The following is a 26049-nucleotide window of genomic DNA, read 5'->3' as shown; positions in this document are numbered from 1 at the left end:
GGGGGTGCCCTGCGCAGATGAGAGAGGGCTTTATCGTGGCCAGGGGAGGGAGCGGGGGCAGCAATCCTGCAGGGACACTCTAGATAGGGGACGGTCACGGTGGGATGTCCGGTGTGCCAGCACGACATGCCAGCACAACGAGTCAGCACAACGAGTCAGCATGGCATGGGCAGGGGAGGGCAGGGGGCGGGCGGGGGAGGCACGCCCATCTCCCTGCGTTCAGGTGGGATGCTGGACGTGTGCCAGGGGTGGGGGCTGTTGCCAAGACTGGGTGGTTGCCGTCCAGGAGGCCCCCGCGGGCACCTGGCTCCAGGCCTCAGGGTCAGATCAGAGCTTCCCTGGGATGGCAGACAGCCCCCAGGGGCCGGCCTGGTTTGAGGTGGCCTGGGAACCAAGGGGACACCTTGGACACAGGATGTGCCCACAGGAGTGGCCCATGGACAGAGGGAGGTTTGACCATGTGTATCGGTGTCCTGGGGCTCTGAGCCACACAAGCCAGGAGGCTTTAAACAACAGAAACTACTCTCTCCATTCTGGGGCTCAATGTCCACTGGGGGGACACAGGCATCAGCCAAGGCACCTGGGGAGGAGGGGTCCTTCCTTGTCTCCTCCAGCCTCCAGAGTCCATGGTGTCCTTGGGCTGTGGCCGCATCCCCATGGCCTCTGTCCTCCCACAGCTTCTCCCCCGTGTGTCCATGACTTTCCTCTTCTGCTTCTCAAGAAGGTCTTCATTGTTGGATTTAGGGTGACGTGATCGAGGTTAAACCTTCAGTGGGGGTTCTGCAGGGGCTGCACGAACAGGGGCCGTGGTGCCCACCCGCTGAGCCGCAGGGAGAAGTAGGCCCACGGTGGCAGCTTGCCCTATTTCAGTAGAAACTAAAACTCACAATTTCCGTATCAAATCTCCCCACGCATATTTTCAAACACTGCAAAGCCCAACGTAAGACATTCCCTGGGATACCAGCCGCAGGAAATGAGGGGTCGGTGGTGGCCGTGCTGACTGGGGACCCGTAGGCTGGGTGCAGTCCTGAGTCTGCGCGGCTGGGCTGGACCAGGGCTGTGCGTGGCTCTGGTGTCCCCAGCTGGTCTGCAAGGGTCTGGCATCCCAGGGTCTCCAAGGTCGTGGTTTTCCGCCGGCTGCCGCTGGCTCCAACAGGGGCTTGGCATCTCCTAGGCCAGTGGAGCCTTCTCCTTTCCCTCTCCTGCAGCGTCTCAGTCGCCCCAGGACCATGCTTTTGTCCCAAGGGTTGGTTCTGTTCCCGCACATTTGGCAGAGATGCGAGTTTCTTCTGCTTCACTTCCCCTCCGAGGGCCCCTTTTTCTCTCTGCTCTGCTGCCCTCGTGAGACAGCCCTTTTTCTCCCACAATATGTATCACCTTCTATCTTTCATTACGGATCACTGCCTGCCCCCCACCAGGGTCACTCCACGGGGTTGTGTAGGTTGCACACTGCACAACCATACATGGTAGCTGTTCCTCCCGCTACCGTATCGTGAGCTCCCTCGGGCATTTGGAAGCCATCTGGGAGAGCTACAAGTCAGTCACTTCAAATGCAATTTTAAATTAGTGTAACTTTAATTTTCACAACCGAAAACCCAGTTATCCGTCTGCAAATAGCGTCTCCCCTCCCCCAGGAGTGGCCTCCACAAAGACGTTGCCTTGTTAGCAGATGTGGCATTTGCAGAGGGTTCTTCATCTCTGGGCACTTTGCTAACAGTTATTAATTAATCCTCGTCTCAAAGCTGGAAGGCAAGTAAGTACCCGGCTGTCGCTCAGCAGGATGGGAAAGAGGACAGGCCGTGTGGCAGGTGTTGCCAGGTGGGACCAGAGGACCTGTCCCCACAAGCAGCCCTCCCTGCAGCTCCCGCCCCTGGTCCCCAGGCAGTGGACCGCCAATGGCCACAGCTGAACTCCAGCTCAGAGCCCTGGCTTCTGGCGCTGTCTCATGCTTGTCCTTGCAGGAGAAGCGGCACGTCCAAGTCCCTGCTTCCCCAGGGACTCCCCACAGTCTGCAACTCACGCTGCTGGCCAGAGAGGTCACCCAAGAGCCCAGGCCCTCGAGTCCCTCTGCTCTCTGGCTTTACTGCATACGCTGTCCCACCTCTCCACTCCAGGCTCACATCCCAGGGCCTCAGTGCTGCCCGTGCCCTCATCCATCCCTCCAACACCCATCACACCCCTCCCGCTCCTTACCCAGGGCAACCTACACTGACTCCCTATTTTAAACTGCAACCCCCAAGTCAGCCTTATCTTGTTCTTTTTCCTGCACAATACCTGTCACCTTCTTGTACCTTCCCTTATATGTTGATGTCTGCCCCCCACCCTCTCAGGACCACTGCGTACTGTTGTGTTGGTTGCGCACTGCACAACAGTGTCCAATAGCCTGTCTCATCCTTGCAACAGTCCATAAGCTCTCAGAGGCATGGATGTTTTCCAGTTTGTTAGACCAGAGTGTGATACATAATTGGTCCTCAGATTAGGCTTGTGCGTGTACCTCTGCTCTCACAGGAGCAGAGCAGAAGGAGCAGGGAGTGGGATCTGGAGCCGTGAACCAGGCCAGTGGCAGAGTCTGCGGGCTGCCTTTCAGGGGGTGTCATGGACTGGAGCCCAGGTGGTCTTTATGTCCTTGGGGTCAGACAGGCGTTGGCGGGGATCAGGGCAGGAAGGTGAGGTCGAGGCCCCAGGCAGGGCAAGTCTGCGGCCAGACGCCCCTGGGCTCCCAGGGCCGACGCCCTTGCCCCGCAGCGGGCCACGGTCTAGCGGGCCTGACCACGTCACCCTGTCTGTGGGTGGTGGACCCATCTTCAGGAGCAAGCTGGGGATCCCGGCACCGTGGCCCTCCTCACAGGCACGTGCCTCCCTGCAGGGCTGAGCCGGCGCTCGCGCGCATCCAGGAGGACCGGCGGCGCATCGTCCTGCCAGCCATCGACAACATCAAGTACGACACGTTCGAGGTGCAGCAGTACGCCAGTGCGGCCCACGGCTACAACTGGGGCCTCTGGTGCATGTACATCATCCCACCCCAGGACTGGCTGGACCGCGGTGATGAGGCCGCACCCATCAGGTGAGCCCACCGTGGGGTGGGGGCAAGGCTGCCATGGGGGCAGTGGGGGGAGACAGTGAGGGGGGTGGGAGCCGGGACCGGGAGGGGGGCTGCCACGAGGGGGGTGTGCAGGGGCTGCCGCGGGGGCGGGGTGGTGGGGGGGGCACAGGGACTGCTGTGGGCAGGGTGGGGGGAGGGCGGGAACAGGAGGGAGACAGAGGCGGAGGAGCAGAAAGGAGGAACCAGTGAAAGAGGACAGGAACCCAGAGAGAGAGGCAGGAGAGCGGGAGGGAGATGGAGCTGCACAGAGAGGCCATGAGAGCCAGGCACGGAGCGGGAGCCGCAGGCACGGGCAGCGGGCCGAGAGGCCAGCAGGGCTGCAGACAGGGACTCCACGGCTGTCCTCAAACGCGTGTATTTATTTAAATCGATTCCTAAACATGAAAACAGAGAGTTTTCCATGTTGAAAATACACAGACCCCACACGTTTTGGGAGGTGGGAAGGCCCGCACTCTCACAAGGCGGCCATGGGCCGGAGCTGAGCAGGGCCGCGCCTGAGCAGGCTCAGGCCTCCAACGGCCACAGCACCCCTGCTCCCCGTCGCCCCAGAGCCGCTGCCTCCTGCTGAGCCCAGTCCATCCGCAGCTCCGCTCTGTCTCAGCAGCCCCTTCCCCGTTGCCGGAGCCCTGGGAATCCAGGCTTCATAACTCTGTCCTGGGGCTGCCTGTCACTCGCTGACCTCTGGGGGCCCCCACAGGGGCTCGAGATTTCCGGGGCTGGGAATCACGCTCCCCCCCCCCCCCCCGTTCAAACTGGCATGTCCCTGCCCAAATCCCACTGAAACAGCCCACTGAGCCCGGGAACCACCAAGGCCTTTGAAAGCCTCTCCCCTAGGAGGGCCTTGCGGGGACTTCCAAGTAGCAGCCCCTGCTGGCCTAGAGCAGCCGGGACATCCCACTGTGACGTCTGCGGACCCTGGGGATGAACAGCTCAGCCAGAGCCCGGCGTTTTGCGGATTTTGAGGAAAATAATGTTGTCGACGCAGAGAGCTGCCCGGAGCAGTAATTCCCAGGACCTGGAGAGCAGCCCCTCGGGGCTTGGCCCTGTCCCAGCAGCCACATCCTCAGAGACAGCCCCGATGTTCCGAGAGCCACAGGGAGCAGGACCTGGGGCTCCGGGGCCTCTGCAGGGGACGCGGGGTGCAGAGCCACCCATGCCCAGAAGCGGGCCACCGGGGCCCCAGCCTCACTCAGAGCAAGGAGGAGCAGTTCGAAAGGAATTTTTCTTCGTTCAAGATACACTTGATCCCTCGTTCACAAAACCGGGGCCCAGTGTTTCCCGTCGTAGGACTCAGTGAAGTCAGCCTGAGGGGAAGCACCTGAAATTTTTGGCGACCTCTGGACGCCCTGAGCCACCCGGGAAGCAGGATTTTCTGGCCAGATGGGGTCTTGTCTCAAACTTCCTTCCTCACTGGCCCTACCCGAGAGCTTCTGAAAACCCCGAGGCCAAAACTCCAAATCAAACACAGGCGAAGCCTTTAGACAGACGCGCTGCCAAAGGAGATGGGGAGGCCCGCAGGTCACAGAGATGCCGGCCTCCGCCAGGAGGGACGCATGGACAGACCGCAGGGAGGTGCCTGGGGCCGTGGGGAGGCCGCGCTGGGCGCTGCTGAGCTCTGCCTGAGCCCCGAGGCAGAATTGGCAATACCGCTTGGGAAGACAGGTTTGGCCGTTTCTCCTAAAGGTGTAGCCACGTCCCACTTGCGCACCATCCCCGTGGCTGTCGGGCTAGAAGCGGGGGAAGCCTGTGTCCACGTAGAGACCCCTGCGGGCACTCACTATGGCCGCACTTTTCCCAGTCTTGGAAACGCCGCCCATGTCTGGCAGATATGAACGGGAGGCTGAGCGGCCTCGGTCCGGCTGCCAGCGCCCTTCGTGGAGCTGAAGGGACCAACTGTCATCCGTGTAACAACACGGGTGAGACTCAGGACCGTTGGGCTGGGCCGGTGACGGGCGCAGGAAGGAGACATGACCGGCTTTTAGAGAGCTGGATGTCAGCTTTGAGCTGCCACTAATTCCTGGAGACCCCATGTCCCGTGGGACTTCCGGCAGATGTCGGGGAACAGGGGCTTTGCTCAGGCCCGTGGTGGTGGGGCTAGTGGGTTTCTGGGTTGTTCCCCTGGTTCTCAGGTGGCTGGGGTCACGCGCCAGAGTACTGAGCCCTCGGCTGACCCAGGCCAGGGAGGAGCTTTGAAGCCCGTTTCCCCTCATCCTTGTCCTCACCGAGAGGATCCCCTGGCCGCCCCCTCCCCACCCCAGACTGGGCTTCCTACCGCTGCCCACTTGGCAGAGCCCGGCTGTGCCTGACTCCCGGCAGAAGGCGCTCTTGGAGGTCGTACGACCCACCCCGACTGGACGGATCGCTTCCCCGAGCCCAGTGGAGGGTCCATGAGGGTCCACACGGGTCTCTTCTGGAAAGCAGTCTAAGAACTGTCCCTCCCACCCGCGGCCCGAGAGGCAGGTGTGTGAAGATTTACTTGAGGAAATTTTCTTGCTGTTCCTCATACTTGAAGCTCAAGGAAGTGGGAGAGTGGACGTGGGCGAAGCGTGTCAGCCCGGCTGCCACCTCACGTCCCAGCGAGTGGCGTGTGGGGCCGCGTGCAGGAACCGCGTGCATCCCGTGGCCGTGAACCCGTGGCCAGCGCTGGAGCTCTCATCCCCAGGACCGGAGCAGAGTCCCACATATGCATGCAGGGGGCGGTGAGGGCCCTGTGGGCATGAACTGGCTTCCCGCAGGCCCGGGGGACCCCAAGACAGGCCTGCAGGAAGGGAGACCTCCGGGTCTAGCTGTCAGGACCCTCCCACAGCCAGAGGTGTGCAGGGCCAGGGCCCGAATCTCACACACACACACACCATGCATAGATAGACACACTCACAGCTGCACACACAAACCACACAGAGACAGGCACGTAAAGTTGCTTGCACACACAGACACACTTGCACACACACCACACGCACAAGTGTGCAGACACACATCCGTGCACAGACACGGGCGCACTCCCGGGTGCACACAGGACGCTCCTCCAATCCCTGTGGAAGAACAGTGACCGTTTACCTCTGACTTTCTCGCTTGTCTTCTGAGGTGCTTGCAGGGGTGCTGGGTGGTCCCTGCTGCCGCAGGCTGGGTGGCTGGTCCCGTCCCCCGAGTTCATGTCACATCCGTGCAGATGGCCTCTGAGCTGACCTCCTCCGTGCTGCAGCTTCCCGCAGACCGCGCCAGCTTAGTGCCCAGGACAGATGCCCGTGGCGGGGTGGGCAACAGCAGTCCTCGCCGAGGCTCCCGGGTTCCAGACAGCTTCTGCAGTCCGTGTTGGCGGGCGGGGCGGCTGGAGGAGGCGGCGACCAGCCCGTGGGGTGCAGGCGGAGGAGCCAAGTTAGCGCAGGGAAGGCCACATGGCCCGTGGGCTCAGAGCCCACCGGGCCCCCACGCCCGCTCTCGATACCTCTCGGGGCGCACGGGGTGCTTCTGGCCTTCCAGCCGTGGCTTCAGACTTTCCCGGGAGGGCCGATCCCATCCACACCGGTTCCTGCACACACTCGCGTGGAACACGTGCAGGCAGGCCTCTCATGCTCTACGTGACTGCATGCTGTGCGTTGCCCTGGGTGCCATCCCCGTGCTCACTCACTGAGCCTGAGTGTGCCTGAGGGTGCCTGGCCGCACCCCTGAGCATGTGTTCCTCTCGATGCCTGAGCGGGCTCACCCTGACCCTTGTTGGTCTCCCAGCGGCCAAAGGGCATGTTTGGGGGTCTTCGTTTCATCAGCACCCCCGCATAGGGCTCCAGAGGCCCGTGGCTTGGGAGCGTGCATCTGTGCATGTCTGCGTGTCTGTTACAAGGCAGGAACCTCAGTGGGGCCCCGGCCGTGGGCCGGGCGTGTCACGCAACAGCCCATGTAAGGTGCCCCCCGATGACGTCTCCCCCGGAACCCAGAAGCCCCTCAGCCAAAGCAGCCCGAGGCTTGCTGCGTTCTGTGATCACTGCACGATCTTCTCACGCTGGCAAACTCTGAGGCCGTTGGTTCCACTCCCGTCACCTAGTGCGTTTATTTTCTGTTTATTTTGGAATTCTGAGCAATAATAAAAAAAATCATTACCAGCTACTGCAGACTTGGCAGGGAATCTGGCACTCTAATTCACTAGAGCCCGCCCGGAGATTTTCGTTGCCGGGAAGAAAACGAGAGAAGTGTCTGAGATACGTCGGTGCATTATAACTTAACCCATCAAACCCTTGCTATTAAAAGTCAAAAGCAGGATTAAAATTTCATTACCATTAGATTTGTGACCAAAATCTAGTGACAGAGCAAATCAACTCTTTGCACAAATAAAAGGATAATCGTTTTTTAATGCCTCTGTTATTCTTGGACAGCTGACGGGCACTTACTTCCGACTAGCCACTCGCTGAGCAGAAATGCTTCTCCTGAGTTGTGATGGAGACCCTCCTTCCCTGTTGTTTTTAGTGAGGAGGGATGTCTCTGTAGAAGCAGTGGCAAGAGGAGGGGGAAGCTTTGCTCTGCAGCGACCCCAGGGCCTTTGTAGACACCGGAAGGCCTTTGCCGCCTCCTCGCAGGGTCTAGAAGACGCCAGCCCCTCAGCCTACAAGCTGATGGGACTCGTCTCTGTTTTGAGGCAAAAATCTTTCATCAAAGCCTAGAGGTCCTGCTTCCTTGCGCCATCTAGACTGTGCCTCCTTCTTGCTGGAGACAACTTGCACTCTCTTTTTATCCTTACCGCCTGGGGATGCTCACTGTTCCCTCAATTCGTGATTGAATGAAGAGTGAATGACTATGTGAGAGCAGACACAGTGATGCTGGCTCACCATGCCCCGCTTCACTCATGGTGCTCTGTGAGACCACTTCCCCGGGACCCACAACCCGGTAGATTTGTGAGGCATACTAGAGAAAATGTAACTAGCACAGAGATGTTTGATTCCACAGATAGAATTTCTGCAGACGAGGCAAGATTGACGGTTTTTAAACGTGTGGGTGTGGATAATTATAGAAATAATAGAACAGATGGCTGTCTATGGTCTACAGCTGCTCGGGTTGTGCGCTCTACAACTTCAAGGTGTGTCATTCAGAAAGAGCCTGGTATCAGTGAGGTTCCTTAGCACGTAGCAGTGCACAACCTATGCCACGGCCCAGTGCTGCCCTGAGTCCTGGTGTAGAGAATGGACAAAATGATGAAGGAGGAAAGCAAGTGACTCAGGCTTGGGAAATGATGTTCAGGGCAGTCAAATAACTCACTAAGTAAACTAGTGTCTGTAAAATCCCCTATGCTAATTTGCCTGAGTCAAGTGCTGGTTTTCATCGACTGCTGATGCTCTTCAGTTAGCCTTCGGACTTGGCCTGTGCTGGGAGCATTCCTGGGCTCAGAAGGGGACAAGCACGACCCTGAGGGGGGCCCGCCTGGGTCTGGGAGGTGAGAAGCCGCTATCCTGAGTCCCGGGCTCTCCAGCTGCCGGCCTGGTCTGTGTCCAGCGCCGCAGCAGATGGGGCCGGGGCCGCATGCCTGTCACCCACTCACAGTTGTGTCTGCCCCCGCCAGGACCCCCGCCATGATCGGCTGCTCGTTCGTGGTGGACCGGGAGTACTTCGCGGACATTGGGCTGCTGGACCCGGGTATGGAGGTGTATGGCGGCGAGAACATCGAGCTGGGCATGAGGGTAAGTGGCACCGCATGGGACCCCCGGACCTGTCCGGAGAACAGGTGTGCAGACCGGTTAGGGAGAGTCCGTGGAGTCAGTGTGAGGAACCGCACTGCGTGGGACACCATGCTGTGTTAGCTCCGTTGCAAACGCCACCCGCTCTTGGGTGCGCACGGTGCTGTGGGGAGGTTGGAAACATTCAAAGCTGCTCCTTCAGCTCAGGGAACCGAGTGTCTGCAGTGGGACAACTGCCCTCGAGCTGTTCCACCTGTCGTGCACGGGGTCTAGGTTCATCTCAGTTGGACGTGGAAGGCAGGGGTGCTGGTGGGGGTCATGGGCACTGCAGGCCCCATGGCTGCTCCTGGTGGGCGTGGAGGCAGCTCGTGCAAAGGCCCCAGGCAGGACTGGGCCACTGGGGCCCCACGGGGGAGAGCATGGGGCTGCATGGCCAGGGGCATCTCCGAGGGAGGCCGCGAGCTGAGATCTATGCGCCCTCGCCCCCCCCCCTCCCACCCTCTTCCCTGCGCCCCAGGAGCCCCTCCTGGTTTCAAACTTCCTCACCTGGCAACTTGGAGAACTAATAGAAAGTTCTGGAAGAATCTTGGTTGCAAATCCGGGTCTCTGGGGTGGCAGAGCTCTTCTGTCTCGGGTGCCCGAAGCTGAGGTCTGACCTTGCCCCCCAGGGAGGGCACTTTGTCGCTCAGGCCTTTGGGAATGTCGGTGGCGGGAACACAGGTCCCCTTCAGGGGCAGCGGCCCGACAGCCCTCAGAACCAGCACTTGACAGATCTGAGCAGGCGGCTTTGGAGATCTGAAGCACTCAGAGAGCCAGCTCCCTGCCAACGCTGGGCGAGACCCTCCTCCCCGGAGCCCACGTTGCCTGCAGGGAGCTGAGCCTCATTTACCAGCTCTGTGAGCGCCGGCTCTGCGCCCGCCTCCGGCTACGGAGGGAACAGATGGCGTAGATCCTGTTTCCCTGCAGCTCACCTTCCAGCGAGGAGGTGAGAAGAGAAAGTGTGTCATTTAGTGAGAAGCACCAAATGGAGAAAGGAGGCAGTGAGGGGCAGGAGCGCAGAGGAGGGGGCAGTTTTAGAGGTGGCAGTCAGGGAAGCCTCCCCCGAGAAGGGACATCTATAGAGAGACCTCCAGGTGCCATGAGGGAGCTGTGGATGATCAGGGGAAGGGAAGGGTGTTCCCGGCAGAGGGGATGGCCAGTGCAAAGGCCCTGGGGCAGGAGCATGCCTGATGCGCTCCAAAAGCAAACACACGTGTGCAGTTAGAGCTGAGGGGAAGTGGGGAGGAGGAGAGGGTCGGCTTCTGCTCTGAGGAAGCCAGGAGGCATTGGCGGCTCTGAGCACAGGCTTGGCTTCCATGTTTCTGGGGTCCCTCTGGCCCCTGGGATTCCAGGGTGGAGGGAGTGGGGGCTTCTGGAGCGATGTGGGGAGGTGAGGTGGCGGGGACCAGGGAGGGGGTGGTGAGATCCTGCGTGGTCTGGTGCATTCTTGAGGAAGCGCCCCTCCGGGGTTTGCTTGGGGGGGGTGGGGTGAGCACTCAGGGAGGTCAGAGCTGCCTTGCTAGTAGTTGGCCTGAGCAGCTGGGCTGGCAGAGAGGTCCCCGTGGCGATGGAGACACCGGCTGTCCCCTGGAGCCCGGTGCTTGTAGAGGCCGGGTCCCTCCCCACCACGGGGCCGGCGTGGGCGCTGACTCTCCTCTGCTTCAAGAAAAAATGGTTCAGTGCTGCGTTTCCATCTGAAAGTAATGAATCAGGTTTTAATTTGGAGTGCACAGTGTGCTCGAAGGCTGGTGTCCCCGGCAAGGCCGGGGGGCTGATTTTCCAAAGCCATGGGACCTGCAGCGCCCAGGCCGTCACTCCTGAAAACCAGCGCGGCTTCTGGGGACGGGCTGGGCCCTCAGTGACCCAGTCTCCCCGCCCTGCCTCTGCTCCCCATGTCCTACTCCGGTGGCATTCCTTCCTGCCCCACCACTCTCCCCCAGGGCACAGACCCCTTCCTCGGCGCTGCTGGTTAACTAGGTCATGGGTCCGACAGTGGAGAGGCTCTGCTCGTGGGGCTTGGGAACCAGGTCCCCTCTCAGGGGCCACGGTGTCCACCTTGGGGCCTGCTGTGCTTGGGCCGTGAAGCCACAGCCCGGCAGCCGCGCTTCTCTAAACTTCACTTGGGGCCTAGCAGGGACAGGAGGCCCTCGAGGGTCTGGGACTGTGACTCGGGGACGGGATGACCAGACAGCTGTCCGTGGGCAGGGGCCCGGGCCCGGGCTGCACCTCCAGCCTCCAAAGGCTTCCTTAAAATGTCGACCCCCGGTCTCCACCCCGGAGGGTTACACCCAGTGGGGAGCGGGGCGCCGGCACCCCGCAAATGCCCAGGAGCAGAGCTGGGGGTGGGGAGCCTGGCTGGGGCTCAGCGGGCTGCACTGCGGCTGGTTTGGGCTTCTGGGGGGCGTTGTTTGCCTTTGCTTATGGAGTCTTTTCTCACGGAGACAAAGGCTGGGCTTGAAAACTTGCCACCCAGTCTGTAGAAGTCACTCCTTTCTAAACCTGTTTGCTTTAAGCTCTTAAGTTAAACCTCGGGCCCGATGATTACAGTTATAAATCTAATCCGGTAAGAACACTCACCTCCCCTTTCCCTCTGATTAATGTTTGATTAACTCAGGTTGAACAGATTAAATGCCGTTAAACAACAATCAGTTCCATTTCTGCCTTGAGTTAATTAAATTCCCTTGAATCTTTTAAAATGACACTTATGATATAATCTGTTTACTCTCCTGCTCGAGCCCTTTGAAGGTCTGATATCACAGCCAAAACCCCCCCACCCCACCCCAGGTGCTTGGAAAGTTCTAGCGTATCTGATCCCTGGAACGTCTACCAAACCTCAGATTCTCCGAAGCATTTCAGAAATGTTTGCCATTCTCTTTAATTCTCTGACACAGACTAATTTTAAATAGAAAATTTAGAGTCAACTTTCAATCATGCATATTAGAAACGGAAGCAGGAAGCTCCGCTGGCAGGTTCTGCCGTACGCTGACTTTTCTCGACCGCGCTGGTCATTGGACACGAATCCTTCGCTAACGATCCCCATCCTTGCATGAGGCGTGAGCTCAGTGTGGGCCGTGCTCTGGGCTGGGAGCCCCGGGGAGGCCGCCACGGGTCTGCGCACGCACACGGGGGTCCTAGGAGCAGTCGGCATGTGCAGCAGACTCCGAGGGGGCCGGGGAGCTGGGCTGCGGCTGTCCCCTGCGTCTTTGGCTGGGTAGAGGGAGCAGGAGCCCGGGGAGCTGCAGGGTGGGGAACAGCGCTGGGGAGACCCCATCCAGCTAGGGTTGCAGGGACAACAAGGTGTCCATGCAGGGCCAGCGGGAAGCCCCGACTACTTTCTGCTCCCTTCTCTCCTTCCAAGGCAAGCCCGGCTGGGCTGAGGGAAGGAGGGTCTGTGCAACCCTGAGGACCTCCCTCCGCTCAGAGCAGAGCCCCCTCCAGGGCCCTCCCTGGGGGACAGAGGGAGGTCAAGCCAGCCCAGTGGGCCAGGCAGGGAATGTCAGTCTGCTGTGGCAGGAGGCCAGGCAGGGGCTGTGGCTTCAGAGGGGCCTGCGGGGTTGGGCAGAAGCTGGCCTGGGAAACAGGACAGGGAGGGAGAAACAGAGCAGAGAGGTCCAGGATGAGGACACACAGGGGCAGGGGAGGTGGACAGACCCATCCCCAGAGGAAGCAGGGAGGGCAGGCTGAGCTCCCCACACCGGCATGATGTGGTTCTCCCAAGACCAGGGGTCCACGATGCCAGGAACCAGGTCCTGCTCAGATAGCGACCCCTGGGAGCCGGACGGAGCTGAGCAGAGACTGGCCGGAGGGTGGGGAGGAGCTGTCCCTGGATGTCACTGTGACAGCACGTCCTCCCTGAGAATCCGGCAGGTCAGGGAATGGGGAAGGAACTACGTCCCATGAGGGAGGCTCTCCCGGAGGACAGGTGGAGTGCTGCGTGTCGGGGAACCGTGGCATGGGGACGCCCCACTGGGAAGAGGGCGCCCAGCAGAGGCTACACGTGGTGACCGCAGGGAGGGGGCGTCTGCATGGTGACGTCCAGAAGTGGGGTTGATGCGTGGCAAATGCAAGGACACGGGGTGACAGAGAAGGGCAAAGCACCCCCAGCCCGCAGGTAACAGCCAGCAGCCGCTGCTGGTTTTGGTGTTGGGAGATGGGGGAAGGACGGCTCTCACCTGGGTGGCCAACGGGGCATGGGAGGCGGGCATTAGCAGAAACAGGAGCCCTCTGGGACCTTTGAAGAGGGGTGTCAGCATGAGGACACCCCAGTGCCCAGCTGTGATCAGGCCCCGGTGCTGTGACCATGGGTGGGACCGGGACGTCCCCCACCTCGGTGTCCACTTTGCATGGTGGGCTCCGGACTCAGGGGTGTGCAGGTCCTGTCAGCTGTGGGGAGGGCTGCCAGGGGGCCTCGGACTGGTTTGCAGAGGGAGGCGACGTGGCATGGACACGGTACGGATACAGATATGACTACAGTGTAGACACACGAGCAGACGCCAGTGTAGACGCTAGAGGTGGACGTGCTCACACAGCACCGCTTCACATGTGTTAAGTAGTTTTACACATACAAACCGCGTGGACGTGTGCGTGCATACATGTTCCTTTTTATTTCTGTTGCTGCGGCGTTCAAGGTAGTGTCCCGGGTAACAGGAACATCCCAGCAGGATGAGGTAGATTGTAAGTATGACACGAGCCAGCGGGGAGGACCCAGGTGCAGGCAGGCCCGCCGCAGAGGTCCCGAGTCACTCCCACCCCAGCACCTCCACAGTCGGGACGTGGCGGACGCCATCAGCTGGTGGTGGTGTCGGGACAGCGGCTCACCCGCACCCGCCGCCAACCTGGGGCCCCGGCCCCGTCCCCAGGTTTAGAGCAGCGTCTGCCCAAAAACCCTCCTGCCACGGGCCTGAGACAGGCGCAGAGGGGCGAGGCAGGGTGACCAGCACACTCCCTCCGTGTCCCCAGAGCAGGAACCTGCCACTGTCCCCATAGAGATGCTGACGGCTAGGAGCAGGGGAGTCTGTGAAGGCCTCACCCCGTCCCTCTTATCTGTTCCCTACACAAGCCCTCAGAGCCCCAGGGCTCCCCACGCCCTGAGAACAAAGCCCAAACTCCCCCTCCTGATCCGTGGGACCCACAGCCTCCCTGCCCAACACCCGCCCACCTCGGCGCACAGTCAGCCGCCCGGCCTCCCCTCCTGCAGCCAGGCCCAGCTGGCCCCTCTCTGGTGGGTTCCCTTCCAGCCCTGCTGCTTCCAAACCCAGCTCTCAGCCCCACAGCATGCTCCTCCCACAACATAGCTCTGTCCGTGGCCCCTCGTTGACACCTCCCCCTGCCTGCCCCAGTGGACTGGGACTAAGTCCGGAAAGGCCAGGCCTGCACCTGTCTCGTTCACATCCATTAGCTTCTGCGGGTGACCCTGTAAGTCCGTGTCCCACGCCTTTGTGAATGAACACAGGAATCACTTGGGAGGGAGAGGGCCTCTCTGTGACCTGCTGGACGCCAGAGCCCAGGGTGGGGACACGTCGAGGGAAAGCAAACTGTCCTTTTGTGGAACAATTTCTTATGGGCATCTCCCATGCAGTCCCAGGTGCTAGGGATTCCGCAGGGTCTCTGCTCACCTGAGGCCTGTGTATCCAGTGCATGGCATGCTGTCTGTGGCACCTGCGGAAAAACACAGGCAGGGGAGGGACAGCCAGTTGTCGGTTTACATGGGATAGTCTGGGCAGGAACACCATATCTGAGCAGGTGTGAAGGAGGAGAGGAAGCAAGCCAGGCAGCTGAGGGGAAAGGCATGTGCAATGGGGGGGCGACATGTGCAAAGGCCCTGAGGCAGGAGCGTGCCTGGCAGGCATATGGCCCTCATGGCAGAGACCGCAGGCAGCCCATGGCCCCGCGTTCTTTCTCCCACCTTCCGGCACAGATGCACCTTGCAGCCACGCTGTTTCTGGTCCATCCTTGGCAAGGTGGCCATGGAGCACGGCCCACTCAGAGGAGTAATTCTGTGGTCCTAGGGCCACATTCCACTTCTGTGATTGTAGAAATGCCAGCAGTTCCTCCCCTAATGCGAGAGTTCACGAAGCCATTAGGGGAGATGAATCCATAGCCTCCATTAGGCTAATAAAGGTCAAGCCAAATCCAAGCGGTGTGTGTCCCGTCTGGGAGAGCCATCAGCAGAACGCAAGCTGGAAATCATTGCCTATTTGGAGACTCTTGGACTCGCTGCTTCTCCGTGGTGTAATGGGAAAGCCTTCACAGTGCTGGGGGCGTCCACCACGCCTTCAGACCCGGCCTTTTCAATGGGGCATGGGTGTCAACCCCCTGGGGGCTGGGTGGCAGGACTTTCCTTGTCGTCCCAGAGGGGAGTTAGATGTGCTCCTGTCTCGCCAGAGCGGCGGAGCGGTGCGGTCACTCCAGGAGGGCTCAAGGGATGTGTGACCACACTGCCACCGGATGTCAGAGGGTGCAGGGAGTGCTTGGGGCCGGTCCTGGATGCTCTTCCACGGGCAGCGGGCACAGGGGAGTATGGGGATCTGATAGTGAAGTCCTGCTCTAGCGACTTTCAGGAAGGGGTTGCTCTAGTTGCAAGCGGTGGGTCTGCCTAGCACAGCGAGGGTGCCTTCCTGCTCCCCACAGCCCACGGGACACAGTCCACAGTCCACTCCCCACTGCCTGCCAAGTCCCCCCGAGCAGAGGGTCAGACCTCTGGGCCAGGGGAGCACCTCCGTCCACTTGGACGTCTCGGTGGAAAAACCCTTCAGAGAGCCCTCTGCCAGCCAGCCAGTAGCCCTCTCTCTGAGCTTCGTTTCTCCGTCTGTCGTGGGCAGGTGTGCCGCCCTGCAGGGCTGGCGCGGATTTGGTGAAACAGAAGCTCACAGCGCCTGAATGAGGGCTCACAGTGACTGTAACAATGATGACACACGGTGTGCTTCTGAACACCGCTTCCCCCTCCTTCAGAAAACCAGTTCTTGTTAGGAAAACCCTGAAGTAAGCAAACCAGGACAGAAGGAAAGTCACGGTAGTTCCCTGCCGGCGTCCAGAGGCGCATCCTTTCAGAGATGGTTTATGTATGTGGGAGCGTTGCCTGCGGATGTGCGTGCACACACGGGAACGCTGCCCCTCAATGCACGAGCACACACGGGGACATTGCCCCCTGATGCGTGTGCACAGACGGGAACGCTGCCCCCCAATGCGCGTGCACACACTGGAACGCTGCCCCCCGGTGCGCGTGCACACACGGGAACGCTGCCCCCTGATGCGCGTGCACACGCGGAACGCTGCCCCCCGCCGTGCGCGTGCACACACAGGAACGCTGCCCCGGATGCCGTCACAGTTGCAAGCCTGGGACAGCGCCGGGCTCACCGCCCAGGGCTCCCGGGCTTTACGTGCGCTCCAGACTGTCCGCAGGCTCTGCTACTTTGTGCCACATGGAAGTCAGTGCCCGGTGTCCGCTTCACGGCTCAGCTGCTCCCCCAGGATGGATGTCTGGAGACAGGATCACTGCCGGACGGAATGCCCGTTTTCAGGGCATTTGATAGCTCTCGCCAAATCCCCGTCCCGGCCCCACTGCCCTGTGTGTGTGCCCGTGAGTGTGTGTCTATGTGTCAGTCTGTGCACATCTTCTCAGCCACCGCGCGTGAGGGAGAGAGTCTCCAGGCCTGAATAGGACACCGCGCTATGGAAATAAATATTGTTACTTTTTTCGCCAAGAGGGCAGGCACAAAGGAAACGTCTTTGTTGGCTTAATTTGCATTTTTCACTTGCTGATGAGCGTGGACGTTTTCCGTACGTGTGTTGACCGTATGTTTTTCTTCCTTTATCAGTGGGTTCTGGTGGCGTTCCTTGTTTCCAGTTGATTTTAGGGACACTGGCCCTGTGTGGTGTGATGCAGGTGCTGTCCCGCTCATCCCTTGTGCCGCCGGCCTCTCGCAGACAGAGACCATGTCAGCACGCGTGTACCCCATCCTCGCGCCTTCGCCGTCCCACTCAGAGAGCCCCGTCTGAGCAGCCGCTCGGCCGCAGCTCCTTCTGACACCAGCTGTCCCTTCTCCACAGTAAAGGCTTGAATCCACTTGGGATGGATGTTCTATCCAAGCAAGGTTGTGATCTTTCCTTCTGTTGTTTGAAAATAGCAGACCCGGCTTCTCACTGCATTCATCAAATACGCCACCCTTCCCCGCCGCCGGGCACAACCCCAGTGCCATCGGGGCACGCACACCTGTCCTTTCGCTCCCGCATCGTGGGTCAGGTGGTGCCGGCGAGTACGTCTTTCCCTGTCATCGCTGTAGAGTTTTTGTGGCTCTGATCTTGTGTTCTCTCTTTCACATGGACGTTAGAAACACCGAGCCTCTCCTGCTTTGTCTGTGTACGTCTCGAGCTTGCCGCAGTCAGCATGCCACCAGGAGTGGCCAGGGTACCGTCCAGGTCCCCGACCCCCTCCCGCCCGTGCATTCGTTGCCCTGTCTTCTCCTCAGGTCCTGGTAGACGCCATTGACCATGGCTGATGTCTTCTCACAAATCCGGTGTTCCTGGCACGTGACCTCACGGCCCGGGGGTCCAGCCGCATAGCTGGCGGGCCGTCCTTGCCCTGATGGGCCCCGCGTCCTGGGTGATCGCCTCAGCCCCACGTCCAGTGAACAAGAGCTCTCTTCAACCATGTCCAGACAACTGTGCAAGCCCCTGTTTCCATTGCACTGAGGGTGTGTTTCATGTGTGTGACACGTTGTGTTCCTGTTGGTCACCTGCAGCCACTCGTAGGCTGTTTTAACTTGTGCTCTCCTCTCTCCATGGCTGGTTGCCCCCGCTCTGTCCTCTCTGGAAGGCCTCACGGTCTGCGCACGTCCCCCTCTGCCGGTTCCCTCTCCTCCATGAACCCCATCTGGGGTTGGGGGCTGACTCCTCCGGGCTTGGGTTTTCCTTGTGCGTTTGGCACATCTGTGAGATCCCAGCGCTCGCGGGCATCGTACCTTCATGCTTACCCGTCCTTGCGTGGAAGTTTCGGATTACAGGTGCCGGCCCCCCAGACCCTGGCTCAAAGCAGAGTGGCTTAGCTCTCACCCTGAGACCCATGGCCAGCTGTCACACGAGTCTCCTAGTTCCCGGGGCTGTGCGTCTCTGCTTCCTCCTGTCTCGCCAGGTCTGGCTGCGGCCGGGGAGCAGCTTTTGGTCACGGTCGGGGTGCCCAGTCCAGCCCCAGGCCTCACGCGGGACCCCGCACTCAGTCCCTGGCCCTCTGTTAGGCTCAGGCGCCCACACCCCAGATCTCTGGCCCCCACACGCCAGCCCGTGTCCGCTCCTTCCTCGAGGCGGGGAGCCATATGTGCTTTTAACTTTTAAATAATGTAGCTACCGTTTCTGTGTGTTTGGGGGGAGACAGGGAAGAGCTCCACGTCCGTGGGGTTCTCCCCACCTCCTCCGTTGTTCATCCAGCTGTAGGGGGCTCTGACTTGGGCCGGTGCGGGGGCGTGACCCAGGAGGCACAGCCTCACCCCTGCTGGAGGACAGAACGTGCAAGGACACGCAGTCCCGCCTTCAAGAAGTGTCCATGGGACAGAGGACTGTGCCCAACGCCCAAGGTGCCCAGAGGGCAGACGGAGGGGAGGGAGGCACTTAGCACAGCGGCCCCCAAACTCCATGAGCATCAGAACCCCCCAGAGGCCTTGTTAAAATGCAGCCGCCGGCCCGGGCTGACCCCAGAGTTTCCGACTCAGAGGTCTGCAGCAGTGACCACCCCCATCTCCAGAGCACCCCGGGCAAGGCTGCCCCTGCCGGCCTGGTATCCCGTTTTGAGATCCACTCGTTTGGAAGCAAGGAAACCATTTTTTTTTTTTTTAACTTCTTGTTTGTTTGGGGTTCGATGTTCAGGAAAACAAACGGCAGGAGCTTGGAATGAAGGCCCAGCTCGGAAGCTTCCGGGGTCTGGCGCCGAGAATGGGACTTGGGAGCACCTGTGTTGGGGCATGTATGCGTATGCACAGATCATCCCCGAGAGAGACGTTTTCTTGTCAAAAATGGATGGATTGAGCCCAGCTGGACCCTGGGAGATGGGACTTGTCTGTCTGCCCTGAAACTGGATTGCTCCTGCAGAGTGAGGGTCCTGGTGGTGAGGGGCAGGCATCAGCCCGTGGCTGGGTTGGGCCCACGCTGTAAGGACATCGAGCAGATTGTAAATTTTTAAAGTTAGATTCAGATGCAAAATCTGCAGAAATCATACACACAGTTTTCTCCTGAGTATGAGGCCGTGGTTCTTTGTTGGAGGGGGAGATTCCGCACGACCAAAAGGAAGATGGCGGCCAGGCATCTGGTGGCTTTGCACCAGTGAGATGTCCTATGGGGCCAGATGCCTTGGTCCTGCCAGCTTCCAGCATGTGGCCTGGAGGTCTGGGCTGGGAGGCGGAGCTTGCTTACCTCTCTGCTTGTGTGCTGTCTTCATGCACAGCCGTGTACTATACCCGGATATCCGGCGGGGTTGTTTGGACCAGGGCGGATGGATGGGTGGGTGGTAAGTGGAGGGTAGATGATGGACGAATGGATGGACAGGTGGACAGATGGATGGATGTAGATGGATAGATGGGGGAGCAGCGGGAGGACAGCAAGTGGATGGCTGGCTGGGGGGCTGGGTGGGTGAACGAATGGTTGGGGGAAGGACAGGTTGGGAGGGACGTGGGGAAAGACTTGTCTTTAGGAGGGTTTATGGCACACTCTCAGTCAAGGCAGCTACCAAAGAAACAGTGTCACCGGGAGCTGAGGGCTCAGAAAGTCCTTCCTACCTGAGCTCACATCAGGGCGCACGGAGACGCACTCCGCCCAGCCTTGGTTTGGACGCTGAGTGTATCTGCACACACTGTGGTGCAGCCCAGAGCAAGGGACGGGTTTTGTCCCTGAAAGTCCCTTCTGTGCCACCTGCACATGCTCTGAGAAAGAGGTGAGGATCTTGGGTAGATCATGGGTGAAGCCTAATGACTTCCGTTCTGTCACAGTGGCTGAGAAGGTGCTGCGACAACCTGGGTCTGCAAACCCCAGTGCCTTTGTGTGGCATTTCCTCCCCAGCGTGATCTCCATGGGCTGGACCCCTTCCCACTGCTCTCTGCAAGGTCACGGTGCAGATTCTGATGGAGGAGACCCGGGGGCCGGGCTGACTGTGCTGCTCTCAGGCCCAGGCTGCTCTGAGTATCCAGGAGCTGCTCTGTGCACCCCTGGCTTCGACACCAACTGCTCTTCCCATGGACCCCTCTCCCGTGGACCCCTCTCCCGTGCACCCCCACCCGCAGTACCTCTAGGAGTTCAGTTTGGCCAGAGCTGGTTGCCTGTGACCAGTATTTCCAACTAGGTCTTCCCGGAGAGGTGGTGAGGCCTATGGGGGCCACTGTGAGTCAGGGGAGGGGGCGTCAGGACCCCTACTGCCTCGCCCCCTGCTGAGACCACAGCAATGTTGCACAGGGCCAGCTCAGAAGGCCTCGAGAGTCTCAGGTCTCCAAGGAGGCCCCAATCTTCTAACTCGGGCATCTCCCCCGCCGCTGTGCTGTTATGTGGGGTGGCCTCTGTTCCTGGAGGCCAGTGAGCTGGGCCCAGGGCTCCCATGCCGCCCGGAGAATGCAGAGGCCCCGGTGGCCGCCTGAGTGTCCACTCTGCGAGGCGGGAGGGCTGCTCCCGGTGGGGCTGAGACAGACACAGGAAGGACCGGGAGGGGTGAGTGTGCACGTGTGTGCATGTGAGTGCGTGTGTGAGTGTGGGTGTGCCTGATGCGGTCGATCAGGTGTGAGGCTTGAACTACAGGATTCTGAATTCCTCCCACAGATTCTGATGGCTAGCAACGTCTGGGGCTCCTGTCCCCGGCTGGCCGACAGCAGCTCTCCGGAGGCCCCGCTCTGTGAGCTTGGGCCGAGGTGTCCCTTCTCCGGTCAGCTCAGGGCCGGTGAGGACGGACAGGGCACCCTGAGAAGTACAGCATCACTGAGGGGCGGGTGCCACGCTTCTGGCTGCTGGGCGGCCGAGTGCAAATTAAATGAAGTCAGGGTCCAGAAAACATCTCCATAAAGATGACGGCAGGCACAGCCTCCTCCCGGAGCCCTACAGGCCAGGGCAGAGCCACGCCGCGGTGCCGGTCCTCCCTCTCTGCGCCGGCGCAGATAGCGGGGCCCTCCACAAAAGCGTCGTTTTGTTCATAGGGGCACAAAGAGAACAGAGAACCAAGCAGGACACAGGGCACCTTGCTTTAGCTGTTGCATGTGTCCCGATGTGCAGGCACCGTGGTGGCCAGGCCCCCGTGGGGCTCGGTCCCGGCCCTGCGGGCTCACACCACCCAAGAGCGGCAGCGGGGCCCATTTGAGCCCCCCTCCCTTGCATCTGTGCTGACCCATCACAGTTTAAGCAGTAGGTCTCGCCTGCAAGGGCGGAGGACAGTTCTGGAACCCTCCATCAGACGCGGGCTCGACGTCGGAGGAGCTCTGATCTGGGGGTGCGGAGGGCATCCCCCGCCCCTGAGCAGCTGCCGGCAGGCCTGACACCTGGTCCTCCCATTGTGTTTGCTGTTTCTGTTTGGGTGCCAATTAAGCAAGCTGATTGAAGTAATTAGTGGTTGAGGCGCGAGGTGGGTGTGACGGTCACATCCAGCCCCTGTGATTCTGCCCCTCCGTTCTGGGTGAAGAGGCAGCTTTGGGGGTCACGCAATAGTTCCGGCTCCCTGTCCCCCCTCCGCCCATGAAGCTGCCGTGTGACCTTTGACCCGTCTCATGACCGCACAGTACCTCGGTAATGAGAACGACATTAACCCCCACGGCACCTCCCAGCGGCACATCCTAGTCCAGCTTCCTGTGCTGGGAACGTAGGGACAGAAATCCCACTACGGGAAGCTGGACCGGGGGGGATCCAGGCCTCTCACAAAGCTGACAGCTGATAGGCTCTAACTTTCCATTGGCCGTCCTTGGTGTATAGACCTCGAGCCTCGTGTGGGCTGCGTCATGGCCACGAGACGGCTGCCGCCCCCTGGACCTCTCGTCCACAAATCATAGCCTCCCTAAAGCCCCGCCTCATCTCAAAGGCCAGAACAGTCTGGCAGGTCCCCTCTAGCCGCAGAGGGGCCGGGAACATGCGACTTGAGTCAGGGTTGGGAGCTGTGATCCTGCACCTCCACATAGAAATGCCCCCACCGACCCTACCTCCTCCTGCCCCCCACAGAAGTTGCCCACGGGGTCGTGCCCAGAACCCCCAGGCTGAGCTTGCCTGCTCACTTCCTGCACACGATGTCCTGGCTCGGGGGCCACACAGCGCCCTGCCACGGCACCCTTCCCTCCCTCCGAGGCCAGGTTCACCCAACAAAGTGGTGGGGAGCTGAAGGGCCCTGAACTCCCCAAAAAGCCCACATGAGCCGTCCTCACATGACTAAAGCTTGACATCGCTGAGCCAGATGTGGTAAGTCCTGTCCAGCCGTCCCGTCGCATGGCTGTGCTAGCCACATGCGGCTGTGTAAATCAATTCCAAATTAATTAACATCTAATAAAATAAAGACACCAGCTCCTCGGCCAAGCCAGCCATGCCAGCCACATTTCAAGGGCGCAGTGGCCACGAATGGCTGTGGCTATCATGCCTGACTGCCCAGGTCCTGTGGGATTCTGTTGGGCAGCACAGGGCTGGCAGTTGCTAGCAAACCCCTAAGAGGGAATGCATTCATTCATTGAACAACTGTTCCCTGAGCCCCGGCCGTGGTACAAGTTGTGTTCTGAAAGTGGCAGGTGGGGCGGTGGTCCTGGAGCTCACACATTAGTGGGAAGGACAGACCAGGGGAACCAGGAGCTCTGAGGGGCTGCAGCTTCAGATGGGAGGGTGAGGAGGGCGCCATGAAGGGCGCCATCTGAGCAAAGGCTTGTGGGCAGCCTGGCGCAGAAATCAGGGGATGGCGTGCCCCCAGAGGGCAGAACAGGTGCACAGGCCCTGGGGCCATGGGGAGGGAGAGAGAACGGTGAAGCTGGAGAGCCCTGGGAGCTGTGGGAGCACAGGGCCAGCGGCAGGAACAGCAGCTGAGCGTGGCGGTCCCTCCAGAGATGGAGGGAGGCGGTGGCCACCATAGGAGGGTGCAGGAAGCACAGCACTGTCCCTACACCTCCATGTTGGCCTTCTGGAAGATTCCTGGCTCACCACATGTGCACCTGTGTTCCCAGCGCCCTGGCAGTCCAGCCGGAGGCTTGTGAGCAGAAGTGGTATAAGTGTCCCCCTCCACGTCCTCCCGGCACCAGGCTGTGGAAGCAGGACACAGTGCAGCCTCTCATCCCGTCGCTCAACACAAAGAAGCGAACTTGAGCCCGCGCCCTCGTCCCAGGGGCAGGGTCTGCACCAGCTTCGTGAAGGAGCTGTGCGCTGGGCTCTTCACGGGCTGCAGAGGGGTGGTGTGGGCAGGCTGGGAGCGAAGCAGGGAGAGATGGTGGTGACTGTGTGCTGGGAATTTGTGCCTCTGTGAGCCCAGACCGTGAAGATCCCATAGCTTGCCCCGACATGTAGGGCATCCGACCCGCGCAGATATGACGCGTTCCGGCTGTGGGTGACATCAGGAGGGGCCCCAGTCCTCAGCTGTGGGGTTCCCCCACCTTCCTCTGCTTCCCGAAGGTGACGTCAGGCGAGGGAGGAGGCGGGGGTCCGCGCTGTCATTATGCCTGAACAAGGACGGGGCTCTGTAGGAAGGAGAGACAGCCTGGAAAGCTGTCAGGAAGGTCGGGCAGCACGCTGAGACAAGACAGACGAGGGCACATGTCAAGGGCATCATGAGTGAGGCTCTTCAGGGGGTTTTGTTGTCGAGGAAGCAGCTGTAAGAGTGCTCGAGGCAGGGTTCTGTGGGGTGAGTGCTGGATCGAGCTGTGCGGGAGGTTGGCGTGCTCTTCTCAAACTAGACTGTGGGTTTGTCCCCCCGGCAGGGGGCAGCTGCTGGTGTGTAAAGCCCCCTGGGACCAGGCCCCCTGCACCGAACAGGCCTGGGGGTGGGGTGGGGAATGGAATTGGGTAGGAAACCCAACAGGGTGGCAGCCCTGTGCCCAGGCTCTGGGACACTTAGCCTAATGCCCTGGACAGCTCCTCCTGGGCCGTCTTCCTTGGAACAAGACCAGGCTGGCGCCTTCTGGAACCCGTGTCCTGGGGCCTGTGAGTAGGGACGTGGGCCACCCAGCCGCCCTGGTCTCCCCCCACAGGTGTGGCAGTGTGGCGGGAGCATGGAGGTGCTGCCCTGCTCCCGCGTGGCCCACATCGAGCGCACCAAGAAGCCCTACAACAATGACATCGACTACTATGCCAAGCGCAACGCCCTGCGGGCAGCTGAGGTGTGGATGGACAGCTTCAAGTCCCACGTGTACATGGCCTGGAACATCCCTATGACAGTACGCCTGGCAGGAGAGGGCGGGGCCGAGGGGAGGGGCGGGGCTAGGGGAGAGAAGGCGGGGCCAAGGCGCGGAGTGGGCTGGGAGAGCTGGAGGGGTTGGGGCCACCGCATAGCTGAGCCAGCCAGAGAACAGGCACATGGCAGGCAGCCTGGGGTACCCCCTACCTCTGCCCCGTGTGGGGCCGGTCTAGGACAGGGCTCTCTGAACGCGGGCCCAGTGGGTTAGGTGACACACGCTTTTTGATGAATGTTTTCCCTGGTAGGAGGCACTGCCGATGGCTGGAAGTGAGGGTTGGCTCTTCCCCACTGGCTGCACTTGGTGCTGACATCATCCACCTAGAAACGCACCCACAAATGTGTGGGCGAGGCAGCACACCCGCCACGCAGCCGGTCCTTTGGCGCCGCGCAGCCCCAGCGCGCCGCCGGTCAGCCCGCACATCATGTGGGGGTCTCCTTGGGTTTTGCGGCCAATACACGTGATCTAAGTTCTGCCACTTGGACCTTTTCAAAGCGCGCGGTTCCTGGCACTGAGCACGCGCGAGCCAGACAGCCATCGACACTACCTAGTTTCAAAGACCACCCCAGAAAGAGCTGCTGTGCCCAATGAGCGGCTAGCTCCCTGTTCGCCCACTCCCAGCCCTCAGAGCCAGCAGCCTGCTCTGTCTTTGGATGTACCCGTTCTGGACGCATCCCACAAACGGGTCCCTACAGCGTTGCCCCTGTTGTGTCTGACGTCTCAGGTTCTCAGGGTCGGTCCGCGTGTGACCTCGCCTCTTCCGTTCTGTGGCCGACTCGCATTCCGGGGTGTGCATGGCTGCCGTTGGTGGACCCCCCACCCACCGCAGATGCCAGGGGTGCTCCCTGTGCCTTTGGTTTTGGTCCATGCAGTTTCGAGCCACATCTAGTTAGGGGTTGCTGTTTGGGCTTTCGATTTACTTGGTGATCAGCTGATTTCCCAAAGATAGCCCCTATTCTGGTTTTTCTTGGGAACCTAAAACATGGGCTCCCTGCCTCCGTGACAGTAATGAGGGCAGGTGTTGAGAGAGGCGGCCCCTTACATGGGGTACCCCCCGCCACCCCCACCTGCTCCGCCACCAGCCCTCACTCCCATGCTGCTTCCCGGGGATGGGCGAGTGCCAGGCTCTAGCTCCCTGCTGCGCCCAGGCTGGAAATGACTTCTGAGTCAGCCCCAGTAAGAGCTCACCTTGTCAGACCCTGTGCACATGTGTGCGTCTGTGTCCATGCGCTCACCTGTCGACATGCAGAGCCTCAGACTCGTACAGAAGTCACAGAAACAGCCCTCACGTCTGTTCTATGCATTTCTCTCTGCGCCTCCTAAGCCAGCCCACCACACCCCCGGCGGGGCGTGCCCAGCCTTTGGCTGAGGCTGCTAGGGCGCCCGGCTGGGTCACCAGCTCACACCGTACCTCTGAGGAGCGACCAGCAGCTGCTCAAGCCTGACCTCCTTCCCCACGGGCCCCTCATGCAGCAGTTTCTAGCGAATGAGGACTGGATGCAAACACGCACACACGTATCAGACACAGAAGGAGGGCTCACCATCTCTCGTAAAGCCTCATTGTCCACCAAGGTGACTGATTCCGAAATGTACCCATTACTACTTGAAAGGGAACCCGGGTGCAGGCCACATGTGGGGGAGGGGCCACCAGCTCTGAGCCACAACCCAGCAGATGCCCTCCCACATCACATTCTCAGGGCCCTCTGGGGGCCCTCCACACCCACGGCTCACCCGATACTGGAGGGAAGGCTGGAAGGGGCTCCTCTGTGGCCACACCCATCACACGGATGAGGGAGAGGGGGCCCCCAAGGGCAGCACGCCTGCCACGGCTGATAGGGGCGCCCCGAGCCCACTGGCTAGGGGAAGGCGCTTGCTCAAG

The 26049-nt window shown here is 60.5% G+C and overlaps 1 protein-coding gene across 6 annotated transcripts in view; it reads left to right on the top strand.

Annotated features, from left to right (window-relative positions):
* GALNT9 (polypeptide N-acetylgalactosaminyltransferase 9) overlaps positions 1 to 26049 on the top strand; it is a 72025-nt gene that overhangs the window by 39123 nt on the left and 6853 nt on the right. For all 6 annotated transcript variants that reach the window (XM_046025832.1, XM_046025833.1, XM_046025838.1 and 3 more), the window contains 3 exons: positions 2867 to 3064; positions 8646 to 8763; positions 23967 to 24152. In XM_046025832.1, the coding sequence (XP_045881788.1) occupies positions 2867 to 3064; positions 8646 to 8763; positions 23967 to 24152 (502 nt within the window). The remainder of the gene's footprint in view (positions 1 to 2866; positions 3065 to 8645; positions 8764 to 23966; positions 24153 to 26049) is intronic.

The sequence above is a fragment of the Meles meles genome, chromosome 12 (genome assembly GCF_922984935.1).
Source record: "Meles meles chromosome 12, mMelMel3.1 paternal haplotype, whole genome shotgun sequence".
NCBI classification, from domain to species: Eukaryota; Metazoa; Chordata; class Mammalia; order Carnivora; family Mustelidae; genus Meles; species Meles meles.
Note: the sequence above shows the minus strand (reverse complement) of the source record. Positions and strands in the feature narration are given on the sequence as shown.